General features: G+C 56.0%; 2 protein-coding genes across 8 annotated transcripts in view; one reads left to right on the forward strand and one right to left on the reverse strand.

Annotated features, from left to right (window-relative positions):
* Window positions 1-1,043: 1,043 nt before the first annotated feature.
* BCL2L1 (BCL2 like 1) lies at window positions 1,044-21,958 on the reverse strand. Of its 4 annotated transcripts, XM_019539465.1 has the most exons (4): window positions 21,866-21,958; window positions 20,855-20,924; window positions 18,523-19,178; window positions 1,044-1,479 (listed from the first exon to the last, which is right to left on the reverse strand). In XM_019539465.1, the coding sequence occupies exons 3-4, from the start codon at window positions 19,072-19,074 to the stop codon at window positions 1,342-1,344; spliced, it is 690 nt and encodes a 229-aa protein (XP_019395010.1). In that variant the 5' UTR covers window positions 19,075-19,178; window positions 20,855-20,924; window positions 21,866-21,958; the 3' UTR covers window positions 1,044-1,341. The 4 variants fall into 4 exon arrangements, with proteins under 4 accessions (XP_019395010.1, XP_019395013.1, XP_019395012.1 ...); XM_019539468.1 differs by lacking the exon at window positions 20,855-20,924 and having other exon boundaries at window positions 21,866-21,935; XM_019539467.1 differs by lacking the exons at window positions 20,855-20,924; window positions 21,866-21,958 and adding an exon at window positions 19,705-19,742.
* Window positions 21,959-22,026: 68 nt separating this feature from the next.
* The window catches only part of TPX2 (TPX2, microtubule nucleation factor), a 28,388-nt gene continuing 24,016 nt past the window's right edge, over window positions 22,027-26,398 (forward strand). For all 4 annotated transcript variants that reach the window (XM_019539460.1, XM_019539461.1, XM_019539462.1 and 1 more), the window contains exon 1: window positions 22,027-22,101. The gene's annotated coding sequence lies outside the window, so the exon portion shown is untranslated. The remainder of the gene's footprint in view (window positions 22,102-26,398) is intronic.

The following is a 26,398-nucleotide window of genomic DNA, read 5'->3' on the forward strand; positions in this document are numbered from 1 at the left end:
GTGGCAGCTGCCAGGCTCCCCGGTTTCCTGAGACATTTATCTCCCGCCTCCCACTGGGCCCAGGGAGGGGAATGCTGTCAGGCTTGTCCCCTGGGGGTACCCCCCAGCCCAGCACTCCTGCGGGCGCAGGGCAGGCAGATGAGAGGGTGTGCTGCTTCCCCTGGCCCCCCGAGTGCAGCCCTGTTTATTTTTGCACTTACTGGAAGGGGCTTGGGAAGCCGCCACCTGGGCCCCTGGGGGAGCTGTGCCAGCAGACATGAGCCTAGGTAAACACCTCCCTGGTGCGGCTGCTGGCATCGTATTTTTCCTCTGCCCAGATCGTCTTGCCTTTGCAGCATTTTCAGCTCCTGTCTGACCTGCCTGGGGCAGGAGCACTAGCCCCTTTCCATGCCCTGGCCCAAGTGCCTGGAGGGTCTCTGCAGCATGCATGCAGCTGCTAAGAGCAGAGCAAAGCAGGTTACCTGCTGGGGGCTGGGGACGGTCAGAGCAGCAGCAGATGCAGGAAGGATGCAGGGAAGGCGCCACCGCAACCAGCCACTTTCAGAGGGGGAGAGCAGGGAGGCAGGGCCAGGCCCTGGCACAGGACTTGGAGTAGGGCCTGGCCCTGCCCCTTGGAGACAGGGAGCCAGCAGCAGGGAGAACAGGCTGGGATGTGGGGAGCAGTCCTCATGGCAGAGGGAACAACCAGGCACTGACTGTGCTGCTCTGACCCCTTCCTACTGGTGCCAGGCATGGTCCCATTCCCAGGCAACAGTTGCCTTACAGGGGCCCTGGGCAGTGGGTCATTCTGTTAGGCAGACACATGCCGACAGCAGACTATGGGGCAGATTATGTCCCCTACACTGCCGCCAGCTCAGAGCCCCTCCCAGGGCCACAGGTGGACGGGAAAGGTGGTACCGACCTCCCTAGATCCACAACACACGCACAGGAAGCCTGGAGGGGGGGATGGAAATGGTCCCTGGCTCCTATCCCCACCCACAAGGCTTGGTATTAGTGACAGCTACACACACACACACACACACGCACACCAACAAGTCTGTTTATTCTAACAGAAGATACCTCTAAGGATCCTGCGGGGGGGGGGGAAGGGAGGTGTTCCCTTCCATCCTGTGGTTGGAGGTGGGGGGGGCCCAGGGCCCCCAGCCCAGAAGCACACGCTGCACTGGTCTCAGCGGCAGGACAGCGAGTGCTAGGGGCAAGGGCACCTGGGAATCACGCCTGGGTGCTGGATGGGGTGGTGGTGGGCAGGGGCGCTGCCCCTGGAATGTTCCTGCTGCCATACAGTGTTGTGGGTGCCTGGTCATGGGGGAGGGCGCCCGGGTGGGGAGGGGGCCACACCGGCTACTTGCGGCTGAGCAGAGAGCCCAGCAGAAGCACGCCAGCCACCGTGGCCCCGGTCAGGAGCCACTTGTTGAAACGCTCCTGGCCTCTCCGGCTCTTGGCTGCAGCGTCATCGCCATAGAGATCCACGAACCGCTCCTGCAATGAGAGAAGAGAGACCGGGTAAGGGGCACAGATGATACCCAGCAGCCAGGCCTGGTTCTTCACCGGTGCAGCCTGCCTGACTGAAGCCAGATGCCCTCTGTTTCTGCAGCCAGTGAAAGCACCAGGTGCTGGGGGTGGGGAGGGCAGAGCATGTGGTCAGCTGCTGACTTAGCCCTGCAGCTCTGCTGCCTCAGGGCAGCTCATGCTCCCTGCTCCAGCATCACGTGTGCAGGGCAGAGGTGGAGGCACTGGGCAGTCATGAGAGGATCATGTGTCAGAGCAAGGGGCAGGGAGGACAGCCAAGGGAGGGGAAGCACCACAGGCCTGGGGGGCCACAGGGGGAAGCTGGGCTGGGCAAAGACCCTGGGAACCAAAGCCCAGAGGCACACGTGGAACTAGGGTTGCACCAGTGCCTCCTGTCACCCCATGGCCCCTTCCTCCCAAAGCCCAACCCTGGCAGGACACAAATACTTGGGACCTGCTCAGAGCAGCACCCTGCCTGCCATGTTGCTCAGGGCAGCTAGATGTTCTGGAACACAAAGATCTTGGTTTCAGAGTGTAAGGCCAACGTGGGTCACAGCCAGGACTACAGCCACTGGCCCAGCCTAGCCTCTGCCAGCCCTGCATTTCCTGCTTCCCAAAGTCTCCCCATCTGCTTGAACTTTGAAGCTCTCACAGATTGAAACCAGGCCAGTGCAGAGGCAGCTGCTCACCAACTGCACCCACAGCAGAGAATAGGGCCCGCCAGAGCCAGCCTGCTCCTCTGGCCATACCCCCAGGTCAGAGTCCTCCTGTAGCACTGGCACCAGGACACTGATTCTTTCTGCCACCCCAGTGCCGAGAGCAGACACCCCCCACCTGCAGAACCCCCTGCGTCTGCCTCTCCAGGAGCAGCTGAAAGCTTTCCCCATCCTGACACTGAGCACAGGCTGCCTGGGATGCCCTACAGCTTATGGAAGGCTGCCCCAAGCCAGGAAGGTACAGAACTAGCCCCAGGGCTGCAGGGGGCCAGCTGCCCTGCCTTGGCCTGCCCGCAGCACAGAGTGGGCAGTGCAGTGGCTACTGCAGACTGAGTCTGAAGACACCCCTGCTCCTTCCTGGGAGCAGCTCTGCCTGGCCAGGGAGTTGGCCCTCCATCAAGCCAGTCTCAGGTCACCCAGCAAGCAGAGCTGTGCTCTGAGAAGCTGCTGTGGGATGCCCCGCACTTGGACAATGCTCCTCGGGGAGGCATGAAAGCCTTTCCAGAGCAGGGCAGCTGGCACCCAAGTGCCCAGAGTGCATGGAGACACCAGTGCCTCCAACTCCCAGAATGCTAGCTGCCATGGTCTCCTGCTTCACCTGTAGCAGGTTGGGGTGTTAGGTCTGTGTTGTGTCAGGGTTGACAGTTATGTACCATTTAGATTATAGACTGGATAGGATGGTTTGGACAGGGCTGATTCTGCCTCAGGCAGGGGGTTGGACTAGCTGACCTCTGGGGGTCCCTCCCACCCCACTTCTCTACCACATACCTCTGTGATGCTCCAGCCTGGGACCACACAAGTCCCTGGGGCACTCTCTGACCAGAGGCCCAGGCTGGCTGCACCCCTGGGCAGCAGAGACTGCTGTGCCACTCCAGCAAGCTCCCAGCATGGGTAAGTGCACCCTCTGGACCCGAGCCGGTCCCCTGGGCCACCTGACATGGAGGCCTCAGCAGGAAAAACCCGTGAATTTTGGAGCGGCGGTGGAGAGTGGTGATAAAACCCTACTGCAAGGCAAGTTATGCCTCAAAGACCTTGGAGCTGGCCGGTTCTGCTCCAGCCCAGAGCCACAACAATCCTGCTGCCAGCGGGACACAGGATCCAAGGTCAGCAGGCAGCCAGGCTCCACAACACAGAACTTTACCCTGAGGAGGCAGCGCCACGTTATCAGTGATTGAGCGCTCCTGCTTTCTTCTTGCCGCCATGCCGCAGCCTCAGGAAGGGCCGGCCAAAGACCAAGGCGAACCACAGCTCGGCGGTGTTTTCTTTGAGTCTGGCTGGCCTGGTAGGCAGCAGCGGCCCAGAACAGGCGGTGCAGAGGGAGGGTGAGCAGAGGGGTTCAGCGAACAGGAACCGGGACAATAACAAGCAGCAAGAGTAACCCTGCACTGCAGGAGGCTGCTTGGGCCCAGACGTGCTCTCAGAGCAGTCCAGCAGCACCTCTGCTTCCCCAGGGCTTGAGGCCTCTGCTCCTCCCAGGGCCATGCTGTGCTCAGGCCACCCTCCTCCCAGCAGGACAGTTTCCAGGGTCAATAAATCTGGCAGCAGCAGCCAGCCTGGGAAAGTGCAGATAAGCGCGCAAGGACCCATGCTGCATGGCTCACGGGAACTGAACAGGCGGCAGCTCGCTGTGCAGGCGGCTCCATCAGGAACCACATCCAGCTCCCGGTAGCATACTGGGGACAAGCTGCAGTGGCGGTTGCCATGGACATCTCCCAAGGGTTTTAGTTCCTAAGTTACAGCTGATTGACAGGTAGCTCAGCCAATTCCTTTCAGACTGGCTCCTTCACCAACGTTACATAAGAAGTGGAGGTACCTGAGGGGATGCTCTGGCTGCCCCCCGCCACACTGCATCAACACTGGAGGTTTAACGGACAATGCTAAGCTCAGGCCTGCAATACATGAGCGGTGCCTCCTGGCAAAGCTGCCTGTTTTCTGCAGGGCTCCGTTTGGCCTGCATAGGCAGCAGGGAGCAAACTCTCCCTTGCATGGACTGGAACAATCTTCCCAGTGCCTCCTGCCTCACAGTTCCCCTTTATGCCCTCCAGCAGCTTGCAACCCATGTGCTGAGGAACAGCGCCCTGACGCACCGAAATACACTGCAGCCAAAGCACAGCCCTCCCTAGGCAACCGAGTCCTGGCTAAGCTCCACCACTTGCCTCGCCAGCCCAGCCCACCGATCGTGGCATTACGCAGAAGCACGACGCAGCGGGTACGATAACGCCATCCTTTTAAAGGACCACAGAGGCCAGGCAATTTCGTGTCTGGGCTTTGCGGATGGGTCGCACCTACCATTATTGTGAGGGATGGGTCATGTATGTGCGCACCCCCCCCCACACTCCTCCTCCGGAAAAGTGTAGTTCCCGTGTCCTGTCTGCACGCAGGTGAGAGGGGAGGTACCGTGTGACACACTTGTGATCACAGAGCCACAAGCAGCCCTGCCTTTGCTCTTGGCAACCTGCCCAGCTGGCACACGGGGATTTCAGCAGCACAGAGGGCAGATACATCTCCCCCGATCCTGCTCCCAAGTCTGGGGAGTTTAAACACTGAGCAGGTCAGCCTCCTCTTACAGAGAAGAAGGGGGCGAGCAAGCAGCCTCCTTGCATGGGGCCACGGAAACAGCAAGCATTTTACAGTGGGATCAGGAAGCATGTTCCCAATCTCAGGAGCTCGCTCTGCTGACAAAGCCCAATGGACAGAATGCCCACGAAGGGACACTGCAAGCTGCTGCATGCCCAGCATGGGTAGGGGGTCACCAGAGAACAAGCATGGTGACAGCCAACTCCAGCCTCCTGAGAGAGCCCCTGAAGGGGGAGGCGGGTCAGGCACTGACAACTGGAGCGTTGGCCTTGGCTGTGAGGCCAGTCCCATGGACACCCTGTGCCTTTGAGCCACGGCCATTTCCTCTGACGCAGGCTGCGGGGGGCCATGCTGGGCTGCAAGTAAATACACAGCTCCAGAAGATGGTTTGCTCCATCCCCAGGGAGGGGGCCAGGGACTTGAACGTGAGATCCCCAACAAAGAGCCGTGCGTGATGCAGCCAAGCCCCTCCCCCCCCGCCCCCCAGAGTGTGCGTCTAAAGGGTCCCTCCAGTTTGCCAAGATGCCTAGAGCAAAACGGTTTGGTGCAAAGGACACAAGGTCACTGCAGCCTTGCAGACCACCATCTCTCCGCAGAGAGTGGCTCCTTCTCAGCCGTCTCCCAGGGACAACAGGGAAAAGAAAGCTGAGACAAAGGCTGCTGTCTCTGGCTGCTTTCCATGGCACCACTAGGTCAGGTGCAGCTACAGACCCCTCTCCTGCCCCTCCCCCTGCCGCCACGGTCTCCGCTTCCTCTCGGCAAGATCCTGTCCTTTGTTCTTGGTGGGACCGACAGCTCAGCATGTGCACGCATGTGTGCGTGCATGCACATGTGTCTGCATTTGCATGTGCACACTGGCAAACGCATGCAGCGGGGGAGAGAACCGTGGAGAGTCTCTCACTGAGTCCTTTCTAAAGATGGTCAAGGCCCTTGTGCCCAGTCCAATCACTCCTGCTCCATGCACCCCAGCACCCACTTGCCCTGTCCAGTGAATGGGGCTCCCAGGAGGGGGAGTGCTGGGTGAAGCATGACAGGAGCTGTCTTTCCTATAGTGAGCTCCATGCACAGTCTTATCGAGCCCCAGGAACCGGCGCTAGCTATTTTAGGAAGGAGACTGGGAGACATCAAGACCTGCTGGGCACGGGGAAGCTAAAGGCTCCTTTGCCCAAGCTTTGGGGCTGTCCGGGGAGCTGGGGAAGGTCAGCCAGCATAAGGCAAGCAACAGGCTGCTTGCCAGAGCAGCCAGGCAGAGAGCCAGGAGGCTGGGCAGGTCGCCTGGCCCTCATGCCCACATGCTGGACCTGCCTGTGAGCCAGTGGACAGAAAGAATTCTGTGACATGTTTTTGGGGGCTGTTTCTCAGAAATGGAAGTGCTGCTGAGTAAGAGATAACAGGGCAGCTGGCAAGGTCGAGCTATCAGCCAAAGCAGGTGGTGGCACAAAAGGGGCCAGGAGCACTCTCCCTTCCTCCAGGACCAGGAGGCATGCTGTGGTGGGTCGTAAGCAGGGCCCTGGAGTTTCCCACCCAGCTGATGCCCCTCTCCTTACAGGGGACTGTGCCCATGAGGATCAGTGGGATTTGTGACAACCTCCCTCAATGGGCCTGTGCCCTGCCCAGCATGCCCAACACTTAACAAGCCTAGAGGGGAGAAGGGCAGAAGGCAGACTGGGGAGTTAGCTCAGGACTGCAGACGAAGGCTGGGCAGGCCAGGGCTGGCTCCTGTGTTACCCAGGCCCCGCTTCCTTTGCACCTGAAACCCAGCACCCCGGGGGTCGGCTTGGACCGCCCCAGCCCAGTGTTCTGGATCTTGGACTTGTCCAGACACGTCCAAACGCTTCTGGCCTCTCCCTGTCACCTTGACCGGGGAGGAAATGTTTGGCATTCCTGAGTTACTCACACGATGACTACGATAGCAACAGCACGGTGATGCCTCAGCCGCCCCCTCTACCGACTCACTGGCCCTTGCTGCCCTAGCACAGCTCGTTCTACCACCAGTGTCATGGCCCCTTCCCCTAAGCTTGCCAACAAGCTTGAAGGGCAAACATAGCTTAGTGCCTACGGTGAAGTCATGCGGCAAACCCCAGTTCCATATGCGGCAAACCCCAGTTCCATAAGCGGCACAGGAGTCAAACCCTGCCCACCCCTCCAAAGCTCCTCTTGTTTTCATGCTTTCTCCTCCCCCCAGCTGCCATGCTGTATGCAGCCACAGCACCTGGACAGAACCCTCTCTGCAGTGGCCCCCAGGCTAGCGTCCACCTGGATCACATGGGACAAAGACCAAAGGGACCCTGTCCCTCTTGAAGGGCTGAAGGCTCAGTGACAGCCCACGTAAGCGACAGCCACCCTGGCACGTTAAGCAGAGATGCGAGCGATGCTATTGCTGATGCTTCACCGAGCAGGGAAGGTCCCCACCTCTGGTGGAGATGCAGCAGCTACACATGGCTCAACACCTGTGCAGCCCTGTTTAGGAGACAAAGCTGTTTAGGAGGGTGCACCCAGCTGGCAGCGCTGGGGAAGCCCTGAGGGGTGGGCTAGGCTGCTAAGAGCTGACATTTGATTGGAGAGGAGACAAGGGGACCTGGGCAGTCAGTGCATCATCCTGGGCTCGGATCAGTGCCAAACCATTTGGAACTGAGGCTGGAGGTGTGGGCAGGGGCACCCAGGAAGGACCAGGCCCCTCCAGGGCAAAGGGAGCTAACCATAGTCTCTTGCTGAGCCCACGGCTGAGTGTTTAGGGAGGCAGGATCCAGTGAGCGGTGCTGCGCATGGGGACAGGTGAGGGGAGCAGATGGAGTGGATTATTCATCTCCACCTGGCAGCAATAGGGCTGAGCCAGGATGAGGAAGGAGGAGGGTGGTTACCAGGGAAAGGGAGGGGCTTGGAGAGTCAGAGCTTCCTCCCTGGGGAGAAGCTGCTGGAGATCCTGGGACCAGCCTAGAGCACAGTGCAGCAGGGCACTGCCCACTCTACCTCACCCCCCCAGCAGGAGGGCAGGGGGCAGAGTTCAGGAAGAAGGCAAAGGCTTTCTGCACAGCTGGTTCCAGGCTGAGAAAGCATGCAGAGAGCAGCCCCAGCCCCCAGCCTGCACCCCCCTCCCTGCATCCAGATCCAGCCTGCCTGCAAGGAGCCATTTGAAGGGAGACAGGGTCTTGCTTGTCCTCCCCTGGGAAGGAGCTCATGAGCCTTCCCAGAAATGCCCAGCCCAGCTCAGCACTTCTAGTTAGAGCCTGGGAGCATGTCCCGCATGTCGGCTGCTCCCCAGCCCTCTTGTGACACAGGCCACTAATCTACACAGGGGGAAACGGAGACACGGGACAGTGAAATGACCTGCCCAGGATCACATGGGAAGTCAGTGGCAGGGCTGCAAATAGAGCCCAGGGCTACTGTCCTTGCCCCAGATGTCTTAGCCACAGGATGACAGCCCCTTTAAGAAAGGCTCTCTGCATTTGCCTTAGACCTTTAACCAGCACCTATGGAGCCCCTGTAGGCTGCCAGTTCTCCACACAGGCCTGGCATGTGCCAGCCTGCAGCAGCCAGCAGGGAAAGGCAGCTGGGAGCTTCCAGAAGAGCTGAAAACAGGAGTATTCCCATGGCTGCTGCTCAGATCCTGTAAACATGGCTCGATGGGTCCCTGCATGGCTGCCAGAGCCCCAGGGACACCCAGGAGGTGTCCTCTGACCGACTCTCTCCAGCACTGGACCAGACGGCAGACTGTAAACCCCACTGGCCCTGGTATGGATTTGTGGGTGCTCTGGGGTCAAGGGGAGCCCAGTCACAATGGCTGTGTGTTGCCATAGCAGTTGCTGGGATAAAGTGCTCCCCTTGCTGTCCAGACAATGCAATACCCTGGCCCCTGTGCCCGGGACCTCCCCTCCCCCAAGCTGCTCACTGCAGAAGGCCCCTCATGGCTCTGCTGGCTGCCGGGATTACTGGGAGACACACCAGCAGGCTCTGCAGGTGCAAGTGCTTCAGGGATTCGGCTTTAACTGTTATGCAAATGCTTGACCTACATGGCAGCAGCTGGCTCATTTCAATTACAATGGCAGCGAACACTGGGCTCCTTCCTGAAGCAGCCCCCAGCCAATCCCCACTGCTCAGCAGTTGCTGTTGAAAGAGACAGACTTGAGGCCTGGAGAGAAGCAAGGGAACAGCAAGTGATGGAAGGTCTTATGTGCACACAAACTAACCAAGTGAGCCCGGTGCCAGGGGCCCTTGTTGGCATCGGGACTCCAGAGAGGCTGGGAATGGATGTGGAAGGGCACAGCTGGGTCCTTTCTAGCCAGAAGCAAGCCTTTGCTGGCACCCTGCACCCACACTTGTCTCCTCCCCAGCCACATGGCACCGACAGCAAACCCACTGCTCTGGAGAAGACAAGCCCTGCCCCAGCTCAGCCCAGCCCTAGGCTCAGGGCACACACATGGGTGTGGAAAGCCAAGTCTCACTGGCACTCTCTGTGTCAGGAGGGCTCCAATCAGCTGACACATCCATTCAAAACAAAGCAAGGGCCCCATGAATGACTAATCCTTTTGCATTTGCTTTCATCAGGGCTACTCTGGAACAAACTGGGCCAAGGCTCCAGTGCCCAGTGCAGCATCAGGGTTGTGCTGGCGCGGGGAGTGGAGGCAGAGAGCCATAAGCCTGAGGCACCCGGAGGAACACGTTTTACTTGAGCCGGATCCACGCAGGGGATTAGCACCTGCTGGGAATGGGATTGAACTCCCAGGGACTATCCCCTTTAATGCCCCGTGGAAAGCAGGCTCTGGGCAGGTTTCCCCCACCACCCAGACAGATGGTGCCTGAGTCCTAGCTGGCTGCCTCTCTCCAGTGTGAGGGGCGTGAGCTGGGGGCAGTGGGAAGATACCCAGCTGAGTTTCACAGCTCTCTGAAGTCCTCAGCCCAGCTCAGACCCTGCCAGTGTGCAGCCAGCAAGGGGTATATAAGCAACGCCTCTGATGACACGATCATGCCCCCAGTGAGTGGGGAACTGAGCTCACTTCCCACCTCGCCACATCCTTCTCCCAACATTACAGAACTTCCTGTGCAATCGCATGGGCCTTGTGCAACTGGGTGCAGAGGAAAGGAGGAGGTATTTTCTCTAGAGACTGTATGGGCAGGGACACATGTTCCAGGTCCTGCACCAGGAGCCCAGCACCCAACTCCGCATACCCAGCCACGCCTCCAGGCCTTCGGGCCATGCGTACGGGGCCTCCCCTGGACATCAAGCCCTGCCAGAACTGCAGAAGCCTCCTGAACAAGGCTTGGCACCAAAGCCTGCTCCCCAAGACACACCTACCAGTGGGAAAGGGCTGGTTTTAGGATAGACAAGCCAGGACCCAGGTCCCTGCCTTGCACTCCCCCTCCAGCCCCAGAAGAGCCAGAAAGGTCTCTGATTTCAGATTCTGGTGTCCCTTCCCACTGCAGCCCAGCCAAGGGGGGAGGACTGCAGCAGTGCAGGGAGATGTGCTCACTTTCAGTTCCCGTTAATCCAAAAGAACTCTTAAATGATTCAGCCCATGAAGTCACTTGGAGCCAAATGCCTCCTGACTTCCAGGGGGAGGGAGCAGAGCTGAAAGCTGGGAGCTGGTCCAGCAGCAGGGGCAGGTGGGTGTTAGAGGTCCCTGCCACAAGACAGGCTGCCCCCATGCTGCTCTCAGGTACCTGCCTGAGAGGGATGAGGATGTGCCCAACATGCTGCCTGGCTGCATTGCTGCGGTGGGGAAGCGCAGCCAGGTGCTTACTGGGACCACAGGGTTAACACCAGCTGCCCTTGCACACAAAGCTTGGCCTGAGGGCTCTTGATGTAGGCACCCAGCCCCGGCTTTGGCTCAGGCAGACCAGCCAGCACAGCCACTCGCCCTGCAACATACACCTGCCTCCAGTTCCCTAAGACATCACCACAGCACTATGCCAATAAAGGCCCTGGCCTTATCCCAGCCAGATCAGTGGCAAAACTCCTGGGATCTGTGAGTGGACCAAGATCACTCCTGAAATCCTAACCACATGCCCCTGTTGCCCCACTGCTCTCTGCACTGCCGTCCAAGCCTGCAATGGTTGAAGCTGTGGTGGGAGCAGCCCTTGTCACAGGTGTCAAGAGTCTCCCCACCTCTCAGTCTAAGGCAGAGCCCAGAGCCCTGGGGCGGGAGGAGAGAGCTTTCATTCTCCAGCCCCCAGGCCTCCAAGTGCAGGGACACCTGTCCTGTCCAACAGATGGTTCTCCCCATTTCCTTCTCTTCAGTTCATGCATTCAGAGCCAGGCTTTGCAGCACCTGATGCTTTGTCCCAGGCAGGGCACTTCACAGTCCCAGCGCAACCCCGGCCCAAGCCAGTCTTGTTTGAGAAGTGCTGGTCTCTCATGGGACTGGTGCATGCGACACACCATTGCAGCTTGCTGGGTCTGGGCACCAGCTCCAAGCCTCTGCCTCGAGCTTTCAGGGCATTGGAGAGTCAAGAGAAACCAGCTGCCTTCTGCTGGATGCTTGAGCTGCACTGTGAACATCATCACCCTAGCCTAGGAGTTATGGCTGTGTCTAGAAGGGGGAAGGTGTCTCACCCACTCTGGCTCACAACAGCCGAGCCAGCGGTGGGCTGGGCTACCTGCCTTTCTGTGAGAGCCTTCATCGCAAGGGCAGAGAAGCCCTGCGCAGGGTGTGCAGATGCCAGGGGCTGGCTACAACCATATCCTAAATCAGCCTCTACCTCACCAGAAAGGAGGCAATATGGTCCTTTCTACAGCACCCCGGTGGGAACCAGAGATCTTCCTTCCACCTCAGCCTGCTTCCCAGGCACATGCTGTTGCCCAAAGGAGGAGAACTACTGCTCTCCTGCTGGAGGAGGCACTTGAGTGTGCGTCCAGAGAACACAGAGGGCAGGAGGTTCACTCCCACCTTTATTCTGCTCCTTTTTCAGGTACAGGATAGCCCAAGACAACCCCACGTCAAGCTGCGGGCAAACCGACCCCATGGCTGTGCACCCAGCCCTGCTTAAGAGCTCTGGGAGCAGCTCCCAATTCCATTTGCTTGCCCTCCCCCCAGCCCCAGAGGCAGCAACAGCGCAGAGGGCATCTGGTTCCCAATTAAAGGGATCCTAAGAGACGGCGCAGGGCCAGTACACGTGAGCACGTGCCCGGGAGAAAACACGTGCGGATGCAGCTAGGCTGGCTGTACAGAGGAGCTGGGCTGGGGTTTCTGCTGGGAGGCAGCCCTTCCCACCTCACACAGCTCCTGTGTGGTCACTCCCTGCCTCTGTCTAAAATCAACACGGGGATAAAAAGAAAGGGAAAGACCTAAAAACAAAAGCCAGGGCACGCAGCTCTGAGCACCATAACTAGGTCACCCAGCTCCCTGGCTAGCTAGCTGAGGCAGCAGGAGCCCAGTCTCACAAGCCTCCTGGGTTCAAAACTGCCATGCTTCTCTTCAAGAGCTCCCCTCCTGAAACCCACACCTGGTGCCCTGTAGCCCCAGCTGGAGCCATCTGCTAACGGTTCTCCCCTCCACGCGGCTCTCTGCACCCTCACCCAGCTTGAACGGTTTTGCTTGTGTGGCAAAGTGTAACCTTATCCCCCCATCTGAATGCTGCAACTGTGAATGACACCCCAGAGGGCAGAAGTGATGTGTCCCTGTGTCCCCCTCTGCATACAGCTGCAGGCCAAGATCATGGAGCAGAGATGGCTCGGGCAGGCTCAGCAGCAAGGTCTGTGGGTCCCCTCTGCAGGACAGGCAGTGACCAAGTGCCCGCTGGATCACGGGAAGGCTCAGAGGCAAGAACGTGAGCCAAGGCAAACCAGAAGGCCCTGAACACCATCCTACCCAGGGCACTGGCACCAAGGGACTGAGCGTACCCCCCACTCTCCTCTTCGTGTTAATCTTGACTACTCACTTAGAACAATGAGCACCCAAGGGAAAGGTCTCTGGTAGGGGGCAGGGGAAGAGGGCAACACAGTGCTTTCCTACCTCTCCAACACCCTGCCCCACAGCTGATATTTGTGACATGAGTGCTGTAACACTGCACCAAGCCCATAAGATGCCAAGAGCAGGCAGAGCCCACACAGCCATGTGGGCTCCCAAAGCATTGCTGAGGTGAGGAGAGACCTCTGCCATTGCTGTCTCAGTGGTAACCAGCAGCGCTCGGTACATTCGTAGACTGAGCTCCTGTCCTGGGCCCCTCAGCCCCATTCCTCCTGGAACCAGTTCAGCAGCACAATTACTAGGGAGCTAGATACTGAAGCGACGGTCCTGGTCCCTGCTGAGAACTCTGTACTGACAGCTTCCTACCCAACTATTTAGGGGGAAAATATTGACAGAAGCAGTGAAAGCAAAGACCCCAGAATCTCCCCTCACTGCGCAGCCTCCATTATGCTCAGCCCCAGGCCAACTCTAATTATATAAGGAAGGTTTACGCAGTCCTCGCCATCCAGCCAGGGACCCAGAAATGAAGTGCAGCCGTGCATGCCAGATGCACACATGGCAGCCATGTTCATGGTGCCAACAAGAGCTCCACACTCCCACCCCCATGTCCGGCACGGTCAGCACCCACATCCCCACAGCAGAAACCTGCAGGCTCCTCTCAGACTCCAAACAGAAGTGGGAAACTGGGGCGGGGTGGGGGCTCAAATGAATGAGGGAGGCTGAGAATCAGGAGCAGTCAGGACACTTTGCTCTCTGAATCCTAGAATCTCGGGGTGTTTTACGAGTGTGGAGTCTCCCAGCCCTTCTTGGGGGGCAGGGGAACATTCTCCCCTTTTATTACTGAAAGCCATGGGCTTAGGGGACTACCCCAAGTCAGTCAATGACAGGCTGCACAGGTCAAAAGTTCTGCATTCCAGATGCCTGCTCTAACCGCAACTCTTAGAGAAATGTCATCAAATTATGCAACAGAGACATGCACATAGGAAGAGAGAGGGCCCCAAAGAGAGGAAGGGCGAACACAGCAGTGCTGAAAAGACTCCTTTCCATCTTTCACTTTCTAGTCGTCAGGAATGCTGCTGCTGGGCTGGGACAGGAAGCAGCATGGAAGTCATTCCAATGGCATTTCCTGAAGAGCTCTACAGAAAAACCTCCCAGTTCCGAATCAGCCTGAGCCACTGCTGAGCAGGGCCTGCAGCCGATCCCAGCTTCCAGGCTGCAGCAACCGGGTGCTAGCCAGCCCATTTCCCCAGCCAGCTCCAAGTGAGTTTTCCTAAGGAAATGGATCTTCGTGCAGGGAGTTCCTGGATCTTGCCCTGCTGGTCCATCAAGCAAGGCCATGAGCCTGGAGAGGAGGACTTGCCAGGGCTCTGACAGAAGGGAACTGCCTGATGCCTGGAACAGTAGTTATGCCTCACAAGCAGGCAAGTCCTAGAAGGTCTTTCCCCTGCCCCACCCCCCCATGGTAAGCAGAAAAGAGGCACAGGGCAGGTTCTCAGGCAGAAAGAAGAGAAGAGCCAAGCACTGCTGCCTGGGCACAGAGCCCTAGCTTTCGATCCCAATCCCCATCAGATTTAAGAAAGGTCAGAGCCCAGCAGTGTCCTGCAATTACCACAGTGCATACCTGGCGGTGCAGCTCTCAATGCCTGGATCACTGGAGGGTTACAGATGCCACAGCACTTGTTCAGATGTGCACAGGTGCTAAACGCACAGCCTCAGCCCCTCTCAGCTTTGCTGATCTGGGTTCCCTAGCTGGTTCGCATAGACACTGCCCCTCTACTTTGGAGGCAACACTGCTCATCACCATATCTGAGTGCCTGCTCTTCCTTACATGTCTCAGAACAGCGGTCCTCAACATTTTTACACTGAAGGTCCCCTCCATAGCTATTGTGAATTGAGTGGCAGGCACTCCACTTGAAAACCTGGTCTATACATTGCAGTGTTTACCTTCATGCAGAGGAACGGGGAGGGGGGTGTGGAAGTGGGGGAGCAGTCAGGCAGGGAGAGATAACTGCTTATCTCCTGGCACCTGAAGCCTGAGCCTGCCCTTATCTACTTATCTCCTTGCACCTCCTGCTGCACCCCTCAGAGGATCTTGAGGTCCCTGGTTGAGAATCTGTGCCTTAAAGCACTCATCCAGTGCTGTCCAGGGCTGATGTGTTTAGCAATAGCTGCATCACACCCAGGGGAAGCTGCCTCCACCTGGAAGATGCAATGCATGCTGTAAGCTCTCTGAGCTGCACCACACCCGCTACAACTTGCAATAATCAGAGTTAGCCTCTGAGTGTCACATCACATGACAGAAATCTTGCCAGGTTTGGGTGACCCAAACCCTCCAACCAGGCTGAGAAAACCCTGACCAGCAAAACCTGCAGAGGCACTAACAGTGGCTGAGGCCCCCTAAGATGGCAGCATGTGTCCAACAGGACAGCTAGGTTTGGGAGACCATCTAATTTGCTTTTCCAGTTAAAGCCAGACTGGTGCCTGCACTCATGTCCAGCACTCAGGCCTCTCAGAAACTACTGCAGAGTCCATCCCTGTAGTCACTGCACTGTGAACACTGCAGGGCAAGCCAGAGATTCCAGACAGGCTGCTCCCAGTTCCCTCATGCTACTGCAGTGGGAGAAGGAGGGAAGACTTTCCTGAAGGGTCAAGAAGCAACACCTCTGGCTCTAGCCCTGACAGCATTCAGAGGGTGAGTTACCAGCTGCATCAGCGTGTCATATGACAAGCATCTGAGTCACTTCCCATCATTCAAAAAAAAAATAATCACAAAATGGGTTCTCTATTCTTGCAGCTTTGGAAGGGTTTTCCCCTGGCTCAGCCACAAGTTCTGGCCTGCAAGGCAGCAAGACCACACAGCAGATTCAGCCTGGCTAGTGCTCAGTAACAGTGAATACCTGGGGAAGGTAAGAAGAGGAAGCTGTAACCATGTTCTCCCTGGTCCACTCCTTCCAGTCCAGTCCAGACCAGTCCAGTCCATCATGATTCCTATCTTGGCATCTCCCTCCCTTCTCTCAGGAGTCTGTTCTATTATAGCCTGTGGCTGAAACAGTTCTTTCCAGAGGGTGGTTTGAGCCGCACTACCCATGCTAGCTACCTTTGCTTAGTCTCAAGCCATCCTGGACTATTCTGCCTGCACGGTGCCAACATTTCACAGGTTCTCCATGACTCCATCCACACAAATCCAAGATGTTAGGGACCCACATGTATGACCAGTTGGGCAGGGCTGAGGGCCCAGGGTACCAAAGCCAGTAGGCAAACCTCCCAGACGATGGTGCCTGCAGCCCCATCAGTCAAGCCCACCTCAAGAAAGCCAAGGTTTCTGCCTGACATTGGAGCCCCAGTCCTCCCATCTCAGGCACCAAGGCAGCCCTTGCACTGGCACAAGCTATGGGAGAGCAGGGACTCCTGGGTGAGCAGACTGTATTGCTTTGGAGGCTGCTGCTCTCCTGCCCCCTCAGAGACTTTCCAGGAAGTGAAACACTGAGACGCTCTAGAAAACACCAGTCGTCTGGTACATGCCAGCAGCAGGCTTGCCAGAACTTGCATGCCTCTCCTTGGGACCTGCCTGCCTGCTGCACCTCTCCGAGAGCATTGTTTGAATGGGCAGGGGGAGGGTGGGGGGTTGGCCTGCTCAGCCTGGGACCAGTAACCCCGTGTAGGTAGGCCCTGTCGCTACAGGCAGGCAGGGAGCAAAGGGCCTGTGGCAGAATGAGATGGATGGAAGCCATCAGTTCTCACCACAGCTGGAAATGGAGTGAACCGGAGTGCACCTGTAAACCCATCACAGTGAAGTTGCTTTGGAGCCTTTACAACTACCTGTGATACTGGTTCAACATTAGTACAGTTGGTACCAGCATGAAGCAGAGACACTGGGACACGCTATTGCTGATAAGGCCAAAAGCCCAATGACAGCCATCAAAGCAACCAGTTTGGAACCTGGCCCCAAACCCCAGGTAAAGGACTCCCATGGCTGCAACCAACAGCTGGCAGCCTGACACCTTAAAAACAGCCCAGACACTGCTGCCTGTCTGACACCATCTGACCAGCTGGCAACTAATGGTACCACCCAGCTAACACAGTCAAACCCACCCAGGAGGCTAGCAGCAAAGAGAAAAGCTGTTTCTCCTGATGGGAGATGGCTGGAGATCTGAAGAGCAGGAACCAGTGGGTGTGTCAAGCACACAAGAATCCTGCCCCTCGTGCAATCTGCTAAACAAATATTTGCTCCAAACAAGGAATCTGTGCTCAGACAAGAAGAAAGAACCTTAGCAGTGATACTAGGTTGGGTGAAAGGGATTGGGGGGCGGGGGGTGGAAGAAAGGGTATTACATTCCCAACAAGAGGGACCAGTGATTTTCCATCAGTGATTTAATCTAAATCCCCAGGGAATTCACTTACAAAAATCAGACTGCATTATCTCCAGGGTCTCCAGGCTACAACCCAATCCTCACCAGCAGCAGCCACATGGACTCGCAAACCTCTACTCAAGCTCTTGGTTCTAGGACTAATCTCTGGCATTAAGAGCCAAAGCTGGTGGGGGGTATTGCTTGCATGGGGGTTGCAAGGCAGGGAAGAACCCCAGCGCCATCCACAAAGCAAGGGGGCTGCTTGTAACAGGAAAAAAATCCAGTCTGTTCAGGCAGCCACGCCCCAGGCAGCGGCCCCAGGACAACCACATTCCAGGCATTCCTGGCCCTGGGTGCTCAGGCTCCCTGCTGCCTCCACCCTGGTGTTGGACCTAACACTGGCTTTCCACAAACTCCAAGAGGCCCTTCCAAATCACCTGTGCCACTAGCAGCCAGAATGCGAGGCCGGGCTGAAAGGAACCAGTCCCCATGCTCCCCCAGAGCTTTGGGGAGGGATTAGTGGTTATGGCTACAGAGATGTTAAGGTGAATGCAGCTTTTCCCCACTGCCACGCATTCACCAGTGAGCAAGGGTGTGATATTCCTCTATTTAAATGCCAGGAGCTGGCACTGTGTCCTCCCTTCTCGGCAGATACTAATACAGGCAACATCGCAGGGACGTGGGAGTAAATAGTAAGCAAGATCATCTGCAGACCATAATACCTCCCCCTGGCAAAATTCCACAGCAAAATCTCACAGGCCTAAGCACTTCCACAGCTCAGGCAGCCCAGACGCTACCAAAGCATGTCTCTGGAACACACAGTAAAATTCATACAAGCCTGTGGACAGCATCCCGCATACACTGCTCAGGATTCAGTGGGCAGCAGCAGGCTCTTTGCACTGACTCTCCACTTCAGTGCTACCTTGCAACGCTCTGCTGATCTGGGGCCAGGCTGCCAGGTAATGCAGAGGCCCAAAGGAATCAGGACAATCTCCAGCCCACTCCGCTTGCAAATGAAGCAGACCAGGGATTCCTGTTTCCGTTGCCTCAGACCCCACCACACCAAACAGTCCAGGCCTAGCACTAAAAGGCCCCAACTGAACAAAGAATTGGCTCAGCCCTGGGCTGGGTCACTGACACTCCAGGTCAGACCTAAGAGATGGGCCTTCTGTTTCAGACAAAGCCTGGATTGTAGGTGCACAAGGCTCTGGGAAACAGGCCTTTGTACAGAACAGCCAAGGAGATAGGCAAGACAGAGGGATGAAAAGGGCCCACCAGAGGGCAAGCCTGGGTAGCATCCCCTTGCTCCACAACAATGGAGTGACCCCTCATGGCAAAGAACACAATGGGAAAGGACCTGCACCAGTTGTTCCACCCTGGGCACCAGGGACAAGGGCTAGGATGTGCAATGCCGTTAGTCAGGCAGAGGAGAATGGGGAGCTCTCCCTTGGAGAAGAAGCTTCTTACCCAACCGCCGTTCTCCTGAATCCAGGGGTCGAGGTGGTCGGTCAGGTAGGTGGTCATCCATGAGATGATACGTCCAACCAGCACCTGCATTTCCTTGTCGACACTCTCCACACACAAGGCCCCTCCGAAGGAGAAAAAGGCCACGATGCGCCCCCAGTTCACTCCATCCCGGAACAGTTCATTCACCACCTGTTCGAAGCTCTGGTATGCTGTGCCAGGGGTGATGTGGAGCTGGGATGTGAGGTCGCTGAAGGCCCTGCGGTACCTCAGCTCAAACTCGTCTCCTGCCTCCCTTAGCGCCTGCCGCACTTCAGCCGCTGGAACACTCTCCTGGGCTTCCAGGTTGTTCCTGTGTCCAGCAGCCCCATTCACTACGTGGCTGGCAGTGGGATGCCAGGACGGACTCCCATTCGGGACACTTGCCATGTCCTCCTCTTCTGCAAACTCAGTCCTGGTCTCATCCTGCCCCTCAAGCTGACTCCAGCTGTGTCCCCGCTGTGACAGCTTGTAGGATATAAAGTCAATCACTAATTCCCGGTTGCTGCTCGACATTTTCACACTAGGGAGATTCTCATCGAGTCCATGGTCCAGAACACCAGTGTGCTTACCCAGTCCAGACTCTCCTCTTCTCCAGGATCTGTGCAAACATCTGACCTCTGAGCAGATAATTAGAGAGCAGGGAAGAAAGAGGCAAAAACACATTAGCAATGCAGGATTTTACTTCCACTTGTAGCATCAACAACAGCAGCTTCTTATTGCTCAGAGAAAGCAAGCATCCTTGAAGCTACACCTCAGGCTTCAGGATTTAGTCTCCCAGAAAACTGGCAGCAAAACATCCATTTCAGCAACAACTAGGCTAAGCCCCCTTGGATTTGCTTTACAAACGACTGCAAGTCGCATGCACGCGCAACGCATCCCATTCAGCCGCCTTACATGGTCCAGGTACAGCTTGAGAGCTCCTTTGTGATGTAGCTCCACATAGGGTTTAGGGGGTCTACACCCTCTGCTAAAGGTCTAGGAGGCTCAGTCTCCAGCCTCCAGCTCTGCCTTGTCTCAGGCAAAGCCTTAGAAGGAAAAGCAGCTCTGGCTGAAGTGATCATGCCATGCTGCATACTGGAAACACGAAAGCACAGCGAGGCCCTGAAGCCCCAGGAGCTCACCCTCTGCCTATTCCTCCATTACCTTGATTGAGTGCTGCAGCTCTGCAGCAGAGAAGCAAAAGGCCCTCCCTCCTTCCCTCTCAGCCTCACGCCCCCTCTGTCTCCGCCTCCCTTAGAAGATCAAAGCTCTTCCTGAATTTTTTAAAGGGACCAACAGCACTGGGTGAGGCCTTCAAAATATGTGCTTGTGCTCTATTGCCCAACAATGGCACATTAAAAGAACAACGCAGCCCACTCTTACACCTATCATAAAGCTCTTCCCAACAATGAAGGAGGCTCTGAAACAATAGCAGCTGGCAGCCAGCACAAGGGAGTTTGTTTGAAGCTTAAAGCATCATTTTCCATTTTCCGTTCTACAAAGGATTAGCCCCGGGTCGAGTTTCACCAGCTCCCAGGTGTGCTGAAGGTGCGCAATTCCTCTGGCCGGACCTCGGGAAGTGTTACAATGGACCCCTTGCATTTCAGTGGGATCCCAGGAGCTACAGTCTCACTCCCCAAACCTCTCCTCTCAAGAACGGTGGCAGAGGAAGGAACACAAAAGAGCTGTAGTGCTCCTAAGAGGTTGGGAAAGACTAGAAGCCTATTAAATCTACAGAGTATTACACACCTACGTAGTTAATATGTCAGTAGGAGGAGGAACGTGTACAATCATGGATAAGGAAAGACAAGATCTAACGCCCAGCAGCATTTTGAGGGAAACCCCAGCATTCCAGAGAATTATGCTGGCATAAGAGAGGAGCAGAAATGCCCCTGAGGAAGCGTGTCCTAGATACGTTCTTTTCCCAGTACACCACATACACAGACACTCTCTGTAGTAGAGAAGTGACTTACCCCTAATGTTATTCTAAGGAGTCATTTTTCTGGAACCAGATTATTAACAAACCTTACTGTTTCAGACCTAAGTGCTCCCTCCCCACAGAGTATGCACTGGACAGGCAGCCACGGCACTGGCTTTGCTTGCATCTCAGCACTCCTTGTTTACAGGACTGTCCTCACTTCTGTGTTTGCACTGGAAGCAGCTGCTCTATGCCCCATTTCCACCCCATGCTCAGGCCTGGAGGGAGAAGATATGCTGGGTGGCCCCACCTCGCCCTTTCTGGCTGCACTGGGGACCGATACACAGGCTCTCTGGATTCCTGCTGGGGAGGGAGCATGTGTGTTTCTGTACTCACCCCCAGAGAGGAGCTGCAGGGAGAAAATTCTGGGCTGGGAAATCTCAGCAGGCTGCACCTCCTGGACCAGCTGCAGAGACACTTCAAATCACTAATTTTACACAAGAGACTACTCCCTTCCCCGCCCACAAGGCACAAGTCCCGCCCCCACCCTCTCCAAGTCCCTCCCTACTCATCTCTGCTAAAGGGCAGATGTTGGGAGGAACTTGACACATGCCAGCACTTTTCCCTCTCTAGGGCACCCCTGGAAGGCTCCTGACCACAGCATTGGGGTGACAGACACAAAATTAAGGCTTGCCTTAAAAGACTATGCAGTTGGTTCAGCTATTTGTATAGAGTAATCTAAGGGATTTTTCAACCTCTGTCAGCCCAGGTGGGATTTCCCAACACCCACAGAAAATGTGCCAGCTCAGCCTTGCTCTCGCTTCCCCTGCTGGGACGTTCCCATCGGGGACTGAGATGGTGGAGTTTCCCTGGGGCTCTGCAGCATCCCTCGGTCGCAGGCAGAGACGCGACCTCTAAGGGAGTCGGGCTCCAGTCTGCTCTTCACGGAGCAATGTTCAGGTGTTCGACCCGAGCCCGGGACAAAGGCGGTGCGAAGCGCCAGTGCTGTTGGACCCTTTCACGTTGCGCGAGCCAGGGTTTCCCAGTGCCCTCTGCTGCCCACCCAGGAGGGTGAGTCAGAAGTTTTCATGAGCCGCTGGGGTGGCAGACTCGTCCCGGAGTGGAGGCTACGAGGACAGCCCACGGCCGCCATGCACCCCTACACCTCCATTGGTCAAAAGGAGAGGACACCGTGGTCTCATGTGGGTGCCCAAGGTGCACCCCCCCCCGTCTCCATAGCAACCAGCCAGGGGGTCCCGCTGGGGTCGACATCCCCGTTCGCGTGGCTGGGGAACTGCTGTGCCCCGCCCCCGCACCAATCCCATGTAGGGAGGCGCCCGGGGGGCGGGGACCCATGGACGGCGCGCTCCTATTGGCTGCCGTCCGTGTCCCTCACGCCGACCTCACCTGAAAGGCCGTTGAAGGACCCAGCCCTTCTCCCTTCCCTCCCCCAGCGGAAGCGGGCGCTGCGGCTGCCCCTCAGGGTTCCGAGCCGCCTCAGCGGCCCTCGGCCGCCGTCTCCATCGCCCGTTCAGCGGCAGCCGCTCTCCTCAGCGGCTGGGGGAGGGGAGTGCGCATGCGCGAGGGCCGTGCCGGCTTGGAGCCCCGAGGGCGCATGCGCCACTCTGGGGCGGGGTAGGAGGGTGAGTAATGGCGCATGCGTAAGAATGGGGCGGGACGTTGTTGACCTAGTGCGCATGTACAGGCCTTTGGCTACGTCAGAGCGTAGGACTTTGGCGTCCCCTTTCGGCTGCACTGGGGAATGGGCGGGTTGGTGTTAAAGGGCCCGCGTCCTTATGCTGCTGGGTGGGGAGGGGAGAAAGGGAGGGGGTAGAGCCGCTTGGTCAGGCTCAGGAGGCTGCAAGAGTACCATAATCTGCACCCATCCCCTTACTGGCCTGGGTGGCAGGGAGCTGCAGGATTCCCCCTCCCCCTGCCCCCAAACCCACCATAATCTGCACCCATCCCCTTCCTGGCCTGGGTGGCAGGGAGCTGCAGGATTCTCCCTCCCCCCCCAACCCCCCATAATCTGCACCCATCCCCTTCCTGGCCTGGGTGGCAGGGAGCTGCAGGATTCCCCCTCCCCCCCAAACGCACCATAATCTGCACCCATCCCCTTCCTGGCCTTACACCAGGGTGTATCAAAGTGCTGTGCAATTGCCCTGGTGCCCTGCTTACTTTGGCACTCTCTGAGCAGCGTGTGTCACAGGCTGCTCTGCTCTTCTCTCCTCCCCTGACCCCAGAGTGAAGCATGTGCAATGCAGTGGCAGGGTAGGGCTGCTTTGGTTTCTAGTGTGTAGGCTGCATGGTGTCTGTATTGGGACTGGAAGACAAAGTTCTTTGGGTACATGTGATATCTTTTCTTAAAACAACTAAATAGCTGGGAACAATATTCTTTGCAAGCTTTTGGGTACCAACAACCTCCTTCAGGCATAAGGAGAGTCAGTGGTCACTGTAGATGTAAATAGGGGAAGGACAGGGGTTTGGAGTGGCCTTCGTTCTGTGCATGTCTGCCTACCCTTCAGTTGGGTCCTGGGGGAGCGCTGCATCCTGCATGAGTGTGCTTGACCCTATTGGTGAGAAACTCCAAGCAGAGGAGTTGCGGCACATCTAAAGATCACCTAGAGCACACAGCCAACAACTCCACCATTGAACAGCTGGGAGGTGAAAGCTGTGTTTGTTGAGCCTGGCACTGCTCTACCCTGGAAGCCAATACAGAAAGGGCAGGGCAGGGTGGGTGTGTTCACAGAGGCCTTCTGAGGAGGAGAAACCTGTTCTCTGCTGGCTGGAGTTCCTAAGAGCTGATGGCTTCCTGCCCAGGTGTACTGTGTTGCTGTAGGCTAGAGAGAGGTGATGGAGACGGGTGTAACCAAGATCAGGGGGTTCTTCATCCATGTGGATTCCATTGAGTGGCATCCCTTGTAGACCTGCACTGGTGTCCACAATGGTAGGACTTCTGTGGAGCAGCATTTCCCAAACTTCTGGGGTCCACACTGCATTACAGCAAAGCTGGCCACTTATCTCCTTACCATCACCTTTAGCTGACAGATTTTGTTCAGTGCTGTCAAATTAAATTTTGCTTGTTTGTTTGCTTTCTGTTAAACTCTGGTCCTGCCTTCTAGGAACTTTTCAGGGTGCTTGCCCTGTATTTTGAAAAATGCTGCTTTAGAGAACAAGTATATTTTTAGTATATTTATATAAAGAACAGTCACGCTCAAAAGTTACTATTTTTGACTTTTTTGTGCTTTTTTGTGAATGCATACTTCACATTTGTCATGAAGTATAGTCTGTTTTAACTAGTGCAGCACCTAGTCTTCTAACAAGAATTAGAAGAATAAAGCAAGCCATTAAGTACTGGTCCTTTAATTTACCATTTGAGTTCTGTGATTCTGTAAGTTCACAGTGGTGATTTTGCACTACCATCTTAAATTCTTGGTGTCTGCTAAACATGACACTAATGCAGTTGTTATAACTGAGCCATCTGGCTTTGTTGTGGCTTAAATGTGTGATTGTAATCTTGTGATTTGAGTAACTGTTCTGATTTGCTACTGTTTTCAACTGCTGTACGCATTTAAAAATCAGACTGGGAGCTGCAAGGTGGGGAGAACTGAGTCCTAATACTCTTAAAAATTATATCATTGACTTTTGTTTTGTTTTGTATACTTTTACTTAAAAGTAGGAAAACCTTACAGCTGTGTAGGAATGAGTATTTAGTGGTTAGGAGGAATGCGAGTCTCCAGAATGACTTGTCAAATTGTCCTGAAAGAATGATACTAACATTCCTTTTAAGCAGCAATTTCAGGGTCAAGTTTTGAAATGCTGTTGTTCTGTCTCTGCTCTTAGGCAGTGTGGCAATACAAAGAATCTTGTTGGGCACTTTTTTCCGTCAAATGTTTCTGTGCAAGTCATGGAATCCTAGGAAAAATAGGATTGGAAAGGTCTTAAGGATGTCGTCTACTCCAGCTCCCTGCTCAAGGTAGGATCATCTCTTTCTGACCCATCCTAGACAAGTGCTTGCCAAGACTGTTCTTAAAATTACACAAACACAACCCTGTCACACAACTACAATGTATATTGCCCCCAAACTGTAATTTGCCATGGGTAATGCAGGGAGGTGCAGTGCCAGAGTCCTACTACTGCTGCCAACACCCAGTGTTGCTGAGGAAGGCAGTTCCTCCGCGACACAGGACAGGGGGGAAAGGAAAAATAATCCTTTCTGGCCCTGTGTGGCAATCGGCAAAGCCCAGACCCCCATCCACCCTGCTCAGCAACGGGGGGGACAGGAAATTCCATGCCACATGTCGCAGCCAGAACTCTCCTTTCTATGACTGTCTTCTCCATAAACTTATTGCAGCACTATCAATTTTTGTCGCTAAGCCCACTCTAGAGTTCTGCTTCATTCTCTTGCTAGTGAATGGAAAGCATTCTCCCTTCCCCAGTAGACACCCATATACAAATAGCTGAACCAAAGAGGAAGGGAAGAGGCTCTCGGCTCGCTGGTCTTCACCAGTACCCATATGCTCTAGATGGCAGAGTGCTTCTCGTGATATCCCAACCAAGGTTCCTGGTCTTCCAACTTTGCTCTTTAGAGTGCACTCCTGGCATAGCTCCTCCCAACCGATGCTTCTCCAGCCTCTTGAAAGCCTCCAAGGATGGAGATTCTGCAACACTTTCCTAGACAATTAGTCCACTCCAGTCTCTCTCTTCCACCTGTGAAGAAGTTTCTCCCAATGTGCAGTCTGAACTTACTTTCTGCAACTTTGAGCTACTGCTAGTAAACCTGTTTGACCAAAGCATGGTGCATATTTGCAGCTCCTGCATTGGAATAATGAGTTGTGGGACTGCATTGCAATGCCTCTGAGGATATGGTTCATTTGTGAGTCCTCCAGCTTTGAAAAACACTTTATTTTTGCCAAGCCAATTCCTGCTGAGTCATGGCAAACAGGGTGAAGCCTTGAACTTTATCTCATTGCTAGGTGCCCACAAGGCCACTGCATATGCTCACTGCTTCTGTAGGGTTCGAGGTGCTAAGTGATGGCTAGCCAGTCTCTTTCTCTCCAGTTGTCTTGTTGAATAGATTGAGGCTTTCTTGCACGGGTGAGTCTGCGCCCCAGCTTTAGCATCCTGAAAGGCTCCAGCAGCGTGTTCTTGGAGTGTCAAAGAAAAGCTGCTCAGTATGGTGGGGTTTTGCCAGCCCCTGGAGTGATGCCTGCCCTGGAGACTGCTTGCCAATATGTGCAATGTAGTTACCTGTGCGGGGAGACCCCAGGGGCTGGGAGGTAACTGGGGTGCAACTTTGCACCCTGGAGAGGGGGGAACGTACCACCTCACAGTGGCAGTGGGGGAGGCAAGGGAAGACTGGCAGCACCCCGGTCTGTAGGTGCAGGAATATCACACCCATAGAAGAAGGGACGAGAAAGAAATAACAGGACACCGAAGAGGAGAAGCCCTGCAGTCTGTCAGATTCCCGCCCCCCCATCAACTGCACAATGAACTACTTCAGCATCCTGAGTGCCTCCCCCTGAAAGCTGGGGGAAGGGAAGCCCTGCCCCTCTCGGCGCTGATTGGCCAGCTATTTCCGCTGGTCAAAGCTCCTTGTCTTCCGATTGGCGATGCCTTCTGGGAGTTGTAGTGTCTTTGCACCTCCCCCGCAGGCCGCCTCGGGTCAGGCACACTACAGATCCCAGCAGCCCCAGCGCTCGCGGCTGGCTTCCGGGAAGGTCGGAGGGGAGGGTTGTTTTCATCCAGGGGCCCGGGCCTTTCCCCGCCCCCCGGCGGCGGTTGACCCAATCGGCGCGGCCGGGCCCCGCTGATTGGTGGGTTTGAACGAGGGAGCCATGTTTCAAAGTCGTTAACGGCAGCGCCAGCGGCGGTGAGAGAGTAGTGGTGAGCGGTGTGGCCGCGGGCCCGAGGTGAGCCGGGCGGGAGGGAGGGCTGCGA

The sequence above is a fragment of the Crocodylus porosus genome, unplaced genomic scaffold (assembly GCF_001723895.1).
Source record: "Crocodylus porosus isolate Cpor-Errol unplaced genomic scaffold, CroPor_comp1, whole genome shotgun sequence".
Taxonomy (NCBI): Eukaryota; Metazoa; Chordata; order Crocodylia; family Crocodylidae; genus Crocodylus; species Crocodylus porosus.

Excerpts from the sequence above, each read along its gene's own strand:
- BCL2L1 (XM_019539465.1), bottom strand. The coding sequence starts at position 19,074 with ATGTCGAGCAGCAACCGGGAATTAGTGATTGACTTTATATCCTACAAG. Across the intron at positions 1,480-18,522 it reads TTCAGGAGAACGGCGGTTGG|GAGCGGTTCGTGGATCTCTA; the intron begins GTAAGAAGCTTC and ends CTCTCATTGCAG.